The following is a 13,919-nucleotide window of genomic DNA, read 5'->3' as shown; positions in this document are numbered from 1 at the left end:
CACCTGAAGGCAAGACAAGAAGTAACAAATGGAAACTAATCAAGGAGAGAAGCAATCTGCAATTAAGGAGAAACTTCCTAACAGCGAGGACAATTAACCAGTGGAAGAGCTTGCCTCCAGAAGTTGTGGGTGCTCCAACATGGAGATTTTTAAGAAGAGATTGGACAACCATTTGTCCAGAATGGAACAGAGTGTCCTCCTCAAGCAAGGGGCTGGACTAAAAGACCTCTGAGTTCTCTTCCAACCCTGTTATTCTATTATTCTATTCTCCAAAGCACCTGAGGAGAGGATAAGAAGCAACAGGGTGAAAGATTATCAAAGAGAAATCAACCTAGAAGTAAAGAGTAATTTCCTATCAGTGATAATACTTAGTGGCCCTTGACACAGGCTATTATTCCATTTCTACATACACTAGGGAATTCCTCTTTGTTTTCAAGTTTTTAAGGGCAAGTTATTTCTATACACGGAAATGAAACTTATGTGCCTTTTCCTGTTATTAAACTAGGTTTGGAGGCAAATCAATCTTTCTAACATAGTCACTGGGAAGTTCAGTGCATCTGAAAAATGAACGACCACAAATGAAATATTTCTTTGGTGTGTAAATCGTCTTGTTATACAGATGACTAACATGTAGGATGCTTACTGCAGTTTGCTTCTGCAGTTCTGGTGTGAGATTGCTTTAAAAAAGGGATTAATGTGTGATTTTGGGTGATTTTGAAAAGTTAAGCTTACAGTTGTATCTTGCCGGCTTTGTAAAAAAATCAGAACAGAAACAAGATAGATAATATCTGGGATATGATGACGGGTAGTCCTCAACTTATAACCAAAATTGACCCATTTGCTAAGCAAGGCAATTGCTAAGTGAGATGCACCTGATTTATGATTTTTTGCCATGGTTGTTAAGTGAATCACTGCTGTTGTTAAGTGAATCGCATGGTTGTTATGTGAATCCATTGATTTTGCTTATCAGAAGCTGATTGGAAAGGTCATAAATGGTAATCACATGATGCTGGTTGATGAAGCATCTGAATTTTGATCACATGACCATGGGGATGCTGCAATGGTCATAAATGCTAGGACCAGTCGTAAGTCACTTTTTCCAGTGTCGTTGTAACTTTGGCCACTAAACAAATGGGTGTAAGATGAGGACTCCTGTACTGTTGTAGCTTTCAGTGTAAGTTTGCAGAGCTTTAATCTTGGGTGCTAATGTTGCATCGTCTCTCCTTGCGAAATGTTTCATGTTGTCAGATGAGTAGAAACACAAAGGCGGTCTGTTTTTACACCTCCGTTGCATGCATTCTCTTCCTCTGTTACACAGAAGAGGAAATACAGATAGTTTCTGGTTTAAAGAACACGGATATTTTTGCCGGGGAATCGGCTACTTTTACCTGCGAGCTCTCCCAATCTGGAACACAAAAGGCACAGTGGTGGCTGGACGGCTCCCCTCTTCACAACAGCCCTGCAAATGAAATCTCGACGCAAGATGGGACCATTCACACGCTGACCTTAAAAGACCTGGGTCTCAATGATTCAGGAACAGTGACCTTCCGAGCCGGTTCTCTGATATCCTCGGCTAAATTATTAATCAAAGGTATTTCAGGCTTTCCATGTCAGGCGACCGCCATGCTGCGCTTGTTCCTTTGTCACTGGACTCCTAACCAATTCCTGCAAAGCAGCTCCTGGAAGAAATGCATTAACCACTAGGCACCACCACCACCACCACCACCACCATAAGCACAATCTTGCACCTTGTTCACTGCCCTTGGAAGATATTTCTTTCTTTCTTAAATTTATATGCATCCTGTCTCGCTAGTCTAAAGTGATTCTGGAAGGCTTACAATGGCATGTAATAGATTTAGGAGCATCTGTGCTTCCCGTTGCTGGATCTGCTGAACCGTCACAAATATTGGCAGCATAAAAGTTGAATACATAAAATAAATACGTATCTGGTTTTAGGTGCTTCTGGAAACGATTCCGACAAAATAGTTTTCAGTTCAATTTTGTTTGTCATCTGCGAGTGAGCCAGTCTCTTGAAAGCATACAAATTTGATTAATAACAAAATATAGCCACAGGCCAAGGGTTAGGGAGATGCTTAAATACCCATCTGAGCACAGTAACTAATTCAGGTATAGTATTGTCAGTAGATAGTCCTCGGCTTACGACCACAATTGGGATCAGAATTTCCATTGCTAAGAAAGGTGGTTGTTGAGTGAATCCTGCCTGATTTTGTGACTTTGTCACGGTTATGAAACAAACCTGACTTTCCCCATTGACCTTGCTTGTCAGAAGACGGCTGGGAAGGTTGCAAATGGTCACCACATGATCCCAGGGTGCTGCAACAGTCATGAATAATCAAGTGCCCAAATTTATTTTTTCATATATTATTTAGTTTATTCAAAGAAAGTTGTAGTTTAAAAATATTTTTAAAAAGTCAAGAAAATAAAAAAACGTAACAAAGAAGTCATTAAAAAGTGTCCTTAAAAAAAGAAAAAAGACTAATGATTAATGTAATACAGGTAGTCCTCGACTTAAGACCACAATTGAGCCCAAAATCTCTGTTGTTAAGTGAGACATTTGTTAAGTGAGTTTTGCCCCATTTTACCACCTTTCTTGCCACCGTTGTTAAGTGAATCACTGCAGTTGATAAGTTAGTAACCAATTGTTAAGTGAATTTTGGCTTCCCCATTGACTTTGTTTGTGAGAAGGTCACAAACTCATCACGTGACCCCTGAGACACTACGAAGCATCTGAATTTTGATCACATGATCATGGGGATGTTGCAACAATCATAAGTGCGAGAACCAGTCTAAAGTCACTTTCTTCATTGCTGTGGCAACTAATGGTCACTAAACAAAAGTCGAGGACTATGGTGTTAGGAAAAAGGACTTAACCTGGCCAGCTTTGTCAATAGCTCACCTCCCAGAATCCTCTGCAACCTCCACATTGGCTGAAGAATTCTGGGAGTTGCAGTCCATATCCTTGAGTTAGGCAAAACTGCTTTCAGCCACTCGGTCACTGATGATTTGCTGCCCCCCTTAGCTAACCTATGTGCTTCTATCATTTTCATCGCTGAGCCAAGCAAGCATTAAACCACCTTAGCAAACTAAAGAGTGCTTCTGACCCCTGCTTTCACACAACTGGCTGAGGGTCCACCTTTAAAAGCAAAAAATATTCCCCCAAGCTTGCACTAACCCCTGACCTATCGGTTGACAGATCCAACCATCGAAGTGGTCAGCCCCATGCAGGACCTAACCCTGGAAGAAGGCGGGACCGCAGAATTCATCTGCCAATATTCTCGGCCAGTGCAGGCCATTTGGAAGAAGGATGACCAACCTCTTTGGGCAGATGGCCAGCGAGTTGTGGTTGAGCAGGACTGGAACGTGGCCAGACTGAAAATCAAGCCGGCTCTTCCTGGTGACACGGGGATTTACTCTTGTGAAGCTGGAGGCACCAAAGTGGTGGCCATGCTTGATGTTCAAGGTGAGGTCAACCACAGTGGAAGAAGATGATCATGGGAACACCGCTGCAGCTGACACGAGGCCCAAACCAACTTCCTTTTGGTGACCAATACCAGAATAACAGAGTTGGAAGGGACCTTGGAGGTCATCTAGTCCAACCCTCCTGCTCATGCAGGAGGCCCTATACCATTCCAGACAAATGGCTGTCCAATCTCCTCTTAAAAACCTTAAAACCTTAAAAACCCACAACCTCTGGAGGCGAAGTCATTCCCTGGTTAAGCAACTAGCTTTTTGGAAATCAAAGAGAAAGAGGAGATTTTTTCATTGCAAAGGGTCCAACTAACAATTTTAGCCGGCATTGGAGAACAGGAAAACCTTATGTAGGAACATAATTATTCATGCAGGGTTATTGTGGCTCTCTGAGCTTGGTCGTTTTCTTGCAGATGTTTCATGACCCAATTTGGTTGCATCTTCAGTGCTAGAAGGGAGGGGGGTTTGTAGGGAGGAGGAGGAGGACTGTGGGGTCCTTGGTGTGCTCTGAAGTTGTTTTTTTTTGTTGCAGACGTTTCATGACCCAGTTAGGTTATATCATCAGTGCTAGAAGGAAGTGGGGTTTGTGGAGAGGAGGAGGTGGAGGACTGTGGGGGTCCTTGATGCTCTGTGAGCTGGTTGGTATTCTTGCAGACATTCAGCTACCCAATTAGGTAGCATCATCAGTGCTAGAAGCTAGAACTTCCCTCCCTTTTAGCACTGATGATATTACCTACTTAGGTTGCAGTGGCGTAGCGTGGGGGGTGCAGGGGGGGCCGGCCGCACCGGGCGCAACATCTGGGGGGGGCGCGCTCGCACTGAGCTGCTCAGTAGCCACCGAGGCTCTGTGTCATTTCTGTCCGCGCCGCGGGCTGCGAAGAGGCGGGGCGGGGCCAGGCCGCCAACATACACGCCGCCCAGTGACAGGCGGCGCACGCGGGCCCAACCAGGAGAGGCCCCCTGCTGCAGAGACCCTCCCCCTCTCCCGGCCCCCGCCCCCTCCCGTGTCTCCTTCATCCGCTCCGGGAGAGCGAGCCAGAAAGGGTAGTGGACGGACGGACGGGCGTGCGGGAGGGCGGCGGCAGGGTGACTTTGGATTCCAGTTCCGCGAAGGAAGAAACTGGGGTCCCTTCTTTCTCAACGCACCGGACTGCTCCAGAATAAGAGCCTTCCTTAAAAGTCGCCCGGTTCGGCTCCGTGATAGCCGGCGAGCTTGAATGCAGCGGCTCTTGCAGGTCGTAGCCCCGCCCAGCCGCCCTCGAGAGGGACCCGGAAGCATCCCGCATGCGCGCAACTCTTCTTGGAAAGTCTACGCCGCTGCGGGGCGTGTCTTTTCAGCAGTGCCGTGACGTCACCGCCCGCCCGCCCCTCTATTTCCGCTTCCGGTTGCCTTGCCCCGCCCCGGGTGCTGACAACCCACGCTACGCCACTGTTAGGTTGTGAAACATCTGCAAGAAAACGATCAGTTTTCGAGGGCACCAAAGACCCTGCAGTTCAACCCCAAGCTACAAATATTCTCTTCTATTGATAAGCATTTGTACTAAATTTTTAGGCTCTTACCTGTCACAAAGAAATTTAGATGATTGATGAGAATTTTGAGATGATGCAGATTTTAACTTGTCTGAGTTTTCCAAATACAGTTTGTTTGATTTCTTCTATTGGCCCTTAATTTTGGCAACATACTACTGCATAAAATAAATTCAGAGAGAACTAGAGAGCTGGGAAAATCACTGGTTGATTGCATTGCGACCATGAAGAGTTTTCTTAACACATGTCAATGTCAGCAATGTCAGTGGTCTGCTACACAGTTGGAGAACAGGAATCCTGATCCACCTTGTAGGGCTGTTGTAAGGATAACTCAGCAATGCATTTGAGCAGCCTAAAACATTTTGTAATTGGTCTGTGTTATTGCAAGCTTAATTGTCATCTGCTCTTACTTGGATCTGAAGCTTTTGAAAGCCATATTTTATGAAATATGTTTTTTTATTTGGCTTGTCTATTGTTCTGAGGTTATTTAAATTTTTAAATGATTTTATTGCTTGCATTATATTTTTTTAATGCTTGGCTGAAAGGTTGCTTTGAATTCTCTAAAAACACGACAACCCACTTTTAAATAGTCACTTTGGGTAAAGCTTTGTGATGATAAAAAGAAAGGTCAAATTATGTCTTTTATTATGGACATTAAAAGAAAACATAATTGCACCACATGCATCAGGCCATGCTTACGGTCTCTGCACCAGCCAAGATCAAGTAGAGGTTAAGGTAAAGGTATAGGTAAAGGTTCCCCCACAATGCGTGCTAGTCGTTTCCGACTCTAGGGGCCGGTGCTCATCTCCGTTTCAAAGCCGAAGAGCCAGCGCTTGTCCGAGGACGTCTCCGTGGTCATGTGGCCGGCATGACTAGACAACCAAAGGCTCACGGAACTCTGTTACCTTCCCACCATTTGCATTTTTATGTGCTTTTGAACTGCTAGGTGGGCAGAAGCTGGGACGGGTAACAGGCACTCACTCTGCTACGTGGCACTCGGGATTCGACCTGCCAAACTGCTGACCTTCTGATCGACAAACTCAGCGTCCTAACCCACTGAGCCACTGCGTCCCTTATTATTTAAGACATCAGGTTAAAACCCCGTTGTTGTCCTGCTTTAGGCATGAAAGCTGATTGGGGAACTTTAAGCCATTAACTAGGAGACGGTGACATCTAGTTCCTCCTTAGGCAGGAGAGCTGGCTGGACAACTTTGAGCCAATCACTAGGCAATGGTGAGTTCTAGTCCCGCCTTAAGCATGAAAGGTGTCTGGGCAACTTTGAACCAGTCACCAGGAGATGCTGAATTCTAGTCTCGCCTTAGCCATGAAAGATATCTGGGTGACTTTGGGCCAATCACCAGGAGATGGTGAGTTCTAGTCCCACCATAGGCCCAAAAGCCAGCTAGGCGACTTTGAGCCAGTCCCTCTTTCTCACCCCAACCCACCTCACAGGGTTGTTGTGGGGAAAATAGGAGGAGGAGTATTAGATATGTTTGCTGCTCTGAGTTGTTTATAAAAAAATAATAAAGGCAAGACATACAGAAAACAAACAAACATCCGAGGCTTGAGTTTCACTGGGATTACTCATGGTTCTTTACAGAAATGTTTTTATGGCATAAGAAAAGCATAATTAAAGAGGAAATCTCCATGGGTACCAAAGCAACATGTGTAGTCTGTTGTCACTTCCTTGTGTCCTCATGAGGACACCCACAGGGTTCACCTTTACTTTGACTCATTGTCACATACAACATTTATGTATGTGTATGTGTGATTTTTCCCCCCCTTGATTCGAGCCTTTATCTTGCCCTTGATTGAAATTTGGCTGAGCCAAACATGAGTGTAGAATTACTTCTTCTTTACAGTGTTACGATCCTAATTGGCGACATCTCCATAAGGAAGAAAATTCAACAAGGATGCAACCATGACATTAAACTATGTTTTTTTAAAAAAAATATGTGCAGCATTTGACCTCCCTCTGCAGAAGCTCCTAAGTCTGATCCTATTCCTGTACATTTAGCAATCCAATGAAAACTCTTTCTCCTATCAAAAACTCTTAACCTACATCAAAATGAAGGTTGAATTTCAGCTAAAGACGATGGTCACTTCATTTTTTCAATATAACTCAAAAATATTGCAAACAACCAAGTTTGCAATCTGTCTAAAGTTTTATATGATATGATATGATATGATATTATTATTTTACAATACATTACATTAACATATAATTATTTCCAGCTAACTTAAATGCTGTATGGGTAGTCCTCAACTTCAACTACAGTTGAACCCAACATTTATGTTGCTAAGCAAGGCAATTATTAAGTGAGTCATGCTTCATTTTATGACCTTTTTCGCCATGGTTTTTAAGTGAATCCCTGTGATCGATAAGTAAATCAGGCAGTTGTTGAGTGAATCTGGTTTCTCCCATTGATTTTGCTAATCAGGAGCTGTCTGAGAAGGTCACAAATGGTGAACACATGACCCTGGGACACTGTAACCATCATATCTATGAGTTAACTGCCAAGCACTTGAGTTTTGATCACATGACCATGGGGATGCTACAACGGTCATGAGAACCGGTGCTAAGTCACTTTCTCAGTGCTGCTGTAACTTCAAACAGTCTCTAAACAAAGAGTCACAAGGCGAGGACCACCCATGTGATGGGAAAGTCAGGGATTGAGGCCTTTTTCTTATTAATTCCATTAATTTTTTTCGTCCTAACAGCCAAGAATACAGTCATCCAGGGCCTTGAGAACGTGGATGCGATGGAAGGAGGGGAAGCCCTTTTTGAGTGTTATCTATCCAAACCAGAAATCTACAATTATAACTGGCTGATCGATGATGTGCCGGCAAAAACGTCCGAAAATGTGGAATTAGTTTATTTTGAAAATGGACTCCGCCATCTTCTGCTTCTGAAGAACCTCAAAGTCCAAGACAGCTGCAGGGTTTCTTTCCAAGCGAGCGATGTGGTCACGTCTGCTTTCTTGACCGTCAAAGGTGACAATCAAATATCTTGCTACACGAGAAAATCAGATACAGGTAGTCTTCGACTTATGGCCACAACTGAGCCCCAAATTTCTGTGGCTAAGTGAGACACTTGTTCAGTGAGTTTTGCCCCATTTTACCATCTTTCTTGCTATAGTTGCTAATCACCGCAGTTAAGTTAGTGACAGGGACTTCCCCCATTGACTTTTCTTGTCAGAAGTTCGCAAATGGGGACCACATGACCCCAGGACACTGCAACTGTCACCAATATGAGCCAGTTGCCAAGTGTCTGAATTTTGATCACATGACCATGAAGGATGCTGCAATAGTCGTTAGTGTAAAAAATGGGCACAATTCCCCTTTTCCCTTTTTGTTGTAATTTTGAGCGGTCATTAAACAAACTGTTGTAAGTCAAAGGCTATCTTTCTAAAGCTGCCCATCTCAGTCAGTAACTGTGGATGGCTTACAATTAAAAAGAAAATCACAATTAAAATACTAAAATTCTAAGATAATAAAAAAACAAACAATAAACATGCATAGCAGCCGAGATACTTCATCAGTTAGCAGTACAGCTGGGAAATGGGGTCCATTGTCATGTACAGATAGTCCTCAACTTACAACCATAATGGAGCCCAAAATTTATGTTGCTAAGTGAGATATTTGTTGTTTCACCCCGTTTCTTGCTACGGCTGTTAAGTGAATCAATGCAGTTGTTACATTAGTAACATGGCTGTTAAATGAATCTGGCTTCCCCATTGAGTTTGCTTGTCAGAAGGTCACAAAAGGGGATCCCAAGACCCTGGGTCACTGCAACTGTCATAAATATGAGTTAATTGCCAAGCGTCTGAATTTTGATCTTGTCACCATGGAGATGCTATAATGGTTGTAAGTGTGAAAAATGATAATAGAATAGAATAGAATAGAATAGAATAGAATAGAATAGAATAGAATAGAATAGAATAGAATAGAATAGAATAGAATAGAATAGAATAGAATAGAATAGAATAGAATAGAATAGAATAGAGCTGGAAGGGACCTTGGAGGTCTTCTAGTCCAGCCCCCTGCCCAAGCAGGAGAACCTATACCAGGGGTAGGCAACCTTGGCTCTTTTATGACTCGTGGACTTCAACTCCCAGAATTCCTGAGCCAGCTATGCTGGCTCAGGAATTCTGGGAGTTGAAGTCCACGAGTCATAAAAGAGCCGAGGTTGCCGACCCCTGACCTACACCATCTCAGACAAGTGACTATCTAATCTCTTGAAAACCTCCAGTGATGGAGCGCCCACAATTTCTGGAGGCAAGCTGTTCCACTGGTTAATTGTCCTCACTGTTAGGAAGTTTCTCCTTAATTCCAGGTTGCTTCTCTGGTCAGTTTCCAACCATTGTTTCTTGTCCTGCCCTCTGGAGAATAACGTGACCCCCTCTGCCTTGTGGCAGCCTCTCAAATACTGGAACACTGCTATCATGTCTTCCCTATTTCTTCTTTTCTTTAGACTAGCCGCACTCAAGTCCTGCAGCCCTTCTTCGTATGTTTTAGTCTCCAGGTCTCTGATCATCTTAGTTGCTCTTCTTTAAATTTTTCCAAACTCTCAACATCTTTTTTGTGATATGGTGATCAAAATTGGCTGCAGTATTCCAGGTGTGGTCTCACTAGGGTTTTATAAGGTAAAGGTAAAGGTTCCCCCGCACATGCGTGCTAGTCGTTTCCGACTCTAGGGGCCGGTGCTCATCTCCGTTTCAAAGCCGAAGAGCCAGCGCTTGTCCGAGGACGTCTCCGTGGTCATGTGGCCGGCATGACTAGACGCCAAAGGCGCACGGAATGCTGTTACCTTCCCACCGTAGCGGTCCCTATTTTTCTACTTGCATTTTTACGTGCTTTCGAACTGCTAGGTTGGCAGAAGCTGGGAGTAGTAACAGGCGCTCTGTTACGCGGCACTCGGGATTCGACCCGCCAAACTACTTCACATGATCATAAGTCCCTTTTTCAGTACTGTTATAACTTAGTACGATAACTAAATGAACTTTTGCATGTTGAGGACTATCTGTATTTCTGTTTTTTATTAATCAGCCAATTTCCCCCAAAGTTTCCCAAAATCTCAATTTCTTCCTTGCTTTGAAAATATTGATGGTGTCATTTCTGATCATTTCAGGATGGAGAGTGGAATTCCTGCAGCCTCTGACAGACGTCACCGTCCGTGCCGGGGAACAAGCCGTCTTTAGCTGCGTGTTAAGTGAAGCAGTACCTGTTCATGAGATTGCCTGGTATATTAATGACGTAGACATCCAACCAAATGAAAATTGGAAAATTGAAGTTGAGGGAAATACTTACAAGCTCATCCTAAAGAAAGCTCAGCTTCTCCACTCTGGGGAGATAACCTTCGCTGCCAGAGATGCTATTGTGTCTGCAAAATTGACCGTAATAGGTAAGTTGGAACAGGTGATTTCCCCCCCCCCCTGAAATCAGTTTTGATTCATAGGTGGCTAAATGGACACCAACAAGCACAAGACATCAAGCAACTTGCTTACAGGATAGGACTGATGCAAAATGATCAAACTGAACACTAGGCCCTATCTAACAAAATGAAATTCAAGGTAGATAAAAGTAAAGTTTTATACTTGCATAAGAAAAACCAAATATACAGATATAAGGTTAGGTGAAACCTGGCGTAATGCCAGTAACTGTGAGAGGGATCTTGGAGTCCTAGTAGACAATCACTTCAATATGAGCCAGCCGTGTGCTGCAGCTGCCAAAAAAGCCAACACAGTGCTAGGCTGCATTAATAGAGGGATACAATCAAAATCACATGAAATTCTAGTACTCCTTTACAAAGCCTTAGTAAGATCACACTTGGAATATTGCATCCAGTTCTGGTCACCACAATACAAAAAGATATTATTATTATTATTATTATTATTATTATTATTATTATTATTATTATTATTATTATTATTATTATTATTATTATTATTATTATTATTATTATTATTATTATTATTATTATTATTATTATTATTATTTTAATTTAATTTGTATACCGCCCTTCTCCCAAAGGACTCAGGACTCTGGAAAGAGTACAGAGAAGAGCAAGAAAGATGATAAGGGGGCTGGAGGCTAAAACATATGAAAAATAGTTGCAGGAATTGGGTATGTCTAGTTTAATGGAAAGAAGTATTAGGGAGAACATGATAGCAGTGTTCCAGTATTTGAGGGGTACCTACAGAGACGAGGGGGTCAAACTATTTTCCAAATCATCAATAGGCAAGACAAGAAACAATGGATGTAAACTAACCAAGAGAGGTAACCTAGAACTAAGGAGAAATATCCTAACGCTGAGAGCAATTAACTAATAGAATAACTTGCATTCAGATGTTGAGCTTGCTCCATAACTGGAGGCTTTCAAAAAGGGACTGGACAACCATTTGTCTAAAATGATATAGGGTCTCCTGCTTGAGCAGGACTAGTAGACTAGAAGACCTCCAAGGTCCCTTTCAACTCTATTATTCTATGTTCTATCTACTAAGTCTGTAACTGAGGATTGATAGATGAAAAGCAAAGTTGTTCACCACAACAAAGAATGAACAGTTAGTGGGCATTGGGCCATATTCAACCAGATGTGGTTCAGTAAGATCCTGCACCTAGGCAGGAAAAACTAAATGCACAGGTACAGAATAGGTGGTACCTGATTCAACAATAGCAACTATGAGAGGGATCTGGGAATTCTAGTGGATCACCACTTAAGTATGAGCCAGGAGTGTGCTGCACCAGCCAAAAAAGCTAATGCAGTCCTGGGCTGCATCAATATAGGGATAGCATCAAGATCAGAAAAAGTGATAGGGCTTTTCAACCAGTGGTACGGGTTAGGGTTAGGGTTAGGCAGGTGGTACGTGACCATCCTGAAAAAGTGGTAGTGGGGGAGGGGAATGAGCTGAACCGGTGGCAGCACCGCACAAGCCTGAGCGAGAGACGGCTGGAGCTGCAGGGCTGTCAGGGCTCGGTGGAAGCGCCAGGATCAGCGCCAGGATCCAGCTGGAGCTCAGTGCTGATCCTGGTGCTTACGTTGAGCCCAGAAGAAGCGCCAATCAGCTGGAATGTTGCAGCATCTCCAGGGTCTTGTGATTTACATTCAGATGCTTGGCAACTGATTCATATTTATGATGGTCACAGTGTCCCAGGGAAGTGACCAAAACCTGCTGCAACCACCCAGCAGAGGGGGCAGGGAATAAAAACCAAACACCCCCCACCCCACCCCCGCTGCCAATCCTCAACAGGAACACACAACAATGTGCTCACAACAATGAAAACCTCGGACAGGAGGAAGAGCGCCGCCGGGCAGGCAGGCAGGTGTCTTGCTCGGCTGTGGCTTGGGGGGCTCTTTTTTTCAGTGCCATTGTAACTTCGAAGAGTCACTGTTTTAAGTCGTAAGTTGTAAGTCAAGGACTACCTATTCTTCATCACTTTTTTTCCTTTTTTTGGGTCATCAAGTTTTTGACACCTTGCTAGGCGACTGGTGGTACTCGGATGTTGCCATATCCTAAAAGTGGTACGATGGGTGAAAAGGTTGAAAAGCCCTGCTCTATACTGCACTGTTGAGGCCACACTTGGAAAACAGGTAGTCCTCGACTTAGAACAGTTCATTTAGTGACCATTCAAAGTTACAACAGCACTGAAAAAAGTGACTTATGACCATTTTTCATAGTTACAACTGTTGCAGCATCCCCATGGTCATGAGATCAGTATTCAGATGCCTGGTAACTCATTCATATTTATGACGGTTGCAATGTCCTGGGATCATGTGATCTCCTTTTGCAATCTCTTGATAAACAAAGTCAATGGGGAAGCCAAATTTGCTTAACAACCGTGTTACGAAGAATAACAGTAGTGAAGAGTATATTCTCTACTTGTGTTGGTTGCAATATATTTTCAATCTCCCCCGTTCTTTTACTTTCTTTACTTTCTTTGTTATCTATTCTTCATATTTTTTGCACCTTTCCCTCTTTTCTTCTATTCTTTCTTTTAATTTGAATTAATTTTACTATTGTAATTCAATTCATATATATGCACATATACACACACATACACAAACGCACACACACATGTATATATATCTTCTTACACCTTGCTTGTACGTGACAACAAAGATATGGACCAGATGCCATTTTGATCACATGACTCTGGGGATGCTGCAATGGTCATAGGTATGAAAAACAGTCATATGTCACTTTTTCAGTGCTGTTGTAACTTTGAATGGTCACTAAACAAACATTTGCAAGTCAAGGACTACCTGTAAATTGGTTTTTGTGTGTTGAATTTTAGAACCTGTTGAAGTCACTCTGCCTTTGGTTGACCAGTCTGCCACGCAAGGAGAGAAGGCCCGGTTGCAGTGCGAATTGTCCAGCGAGACCCAAGAGGTGATTTGGGTCAAAGGGAAAGAACCAATCCTACCCGGAGGACGATATGAAATCGTCTCTGAAGGCAAAAAACAGGCACTCATCATACACGATTTTAAATCTGAAGATCAAGGATCCTACACCTGCATCGCCTCGCCTGAAACCAAAACCTCTGCCAATCTTTTGATTGACGGTAAGTTAGAATTCCTACAGGTAATCCTCATTTTACAACCTCAAGTCATATAATTGTATTTGGGTCATTAACCAGCAGAGACAACCACAACTAGGACCAGAAATTCTGTTGCTCAGCAACGAGGTTATACGTGAGTCTTGTCCGATTTTAAGATCTCTTTTGCCAGGGTTGTTAAGCAAATCACTGCAGTTGTTAAATGAATTACAATGTCATTAAGTGAATCTATTTCCAGCATCACCTTTGCTCATCCGAAGCTGGCTGGGAAGGTCGCAAATGGAGATCATGTCACCCAGGATGCTGCAATAGTTATATATACACTGTGGTTGCTCAGAGCCAGAATA

The 13,919-nt window shown here is 43.1% G+C and overlaps 1 protein-coding gene across 10 annotated transcripts in view; it reads left to right on the top strand.

Moving 5' to 3' along the window:
• The window catches only part of OBSCN (obscurin, cytoskeletal calmodulin and titin-interacting RhoGEF), a 246,317-nt gene that overhangs the window by 121,865 nt on the left and 110,533 nt on the right, over window positions 1–13,919 (top strand). For 9 of the 10 annotated variants that reach the window (XR_014028536.1, XM_081344177.1, XM_081344174.1 and 6 more), the window contains 5 exons: window positions 1,319–1,591; window positions 3,215–3,481; window positions 7,738–8,010; window positions 10,148–10,420; window positions 13,312–13,578. Coding sequence is in view for 9 of the 10 variants with exons in the window: in XM_081344177.1 (XP_081200303.1) it covers window positions 1,319–1,591; window positions 3,215–3,481; window positions 7,738–8,010; window positions 10,148–10,420; window positions 13,312–13,578 (1,353 nt within the window). In the remaining variant the exon portion in view is untranslated. The remainder of the gene's footprint in view (window positions 1–1,318; window positions 1,592–3,214; window positions 3,482–7,737; window positions 8,011–10,147; window positions 10,421–13,311; window positions 13,579–13,919) is intronic. The other variant, XM_081344176.1, reaches the window with a different exon arrangement.

This window comes from Vipera berus, assembly GCF_964194415.1.
Source record: "Vipera berus genome assembly, chromosome: Z".
Classification (NCBI taxonomy): Eukaryota; Metazoa; Chordata; class Lepidosauria; order Squamata; family Viperidae; genus Vipera; species Vipera berus.
Note: the sequence above shows the minus strand (reverse complement) of the source record. Positions and strands in the feature narration are given on the sequence as shown.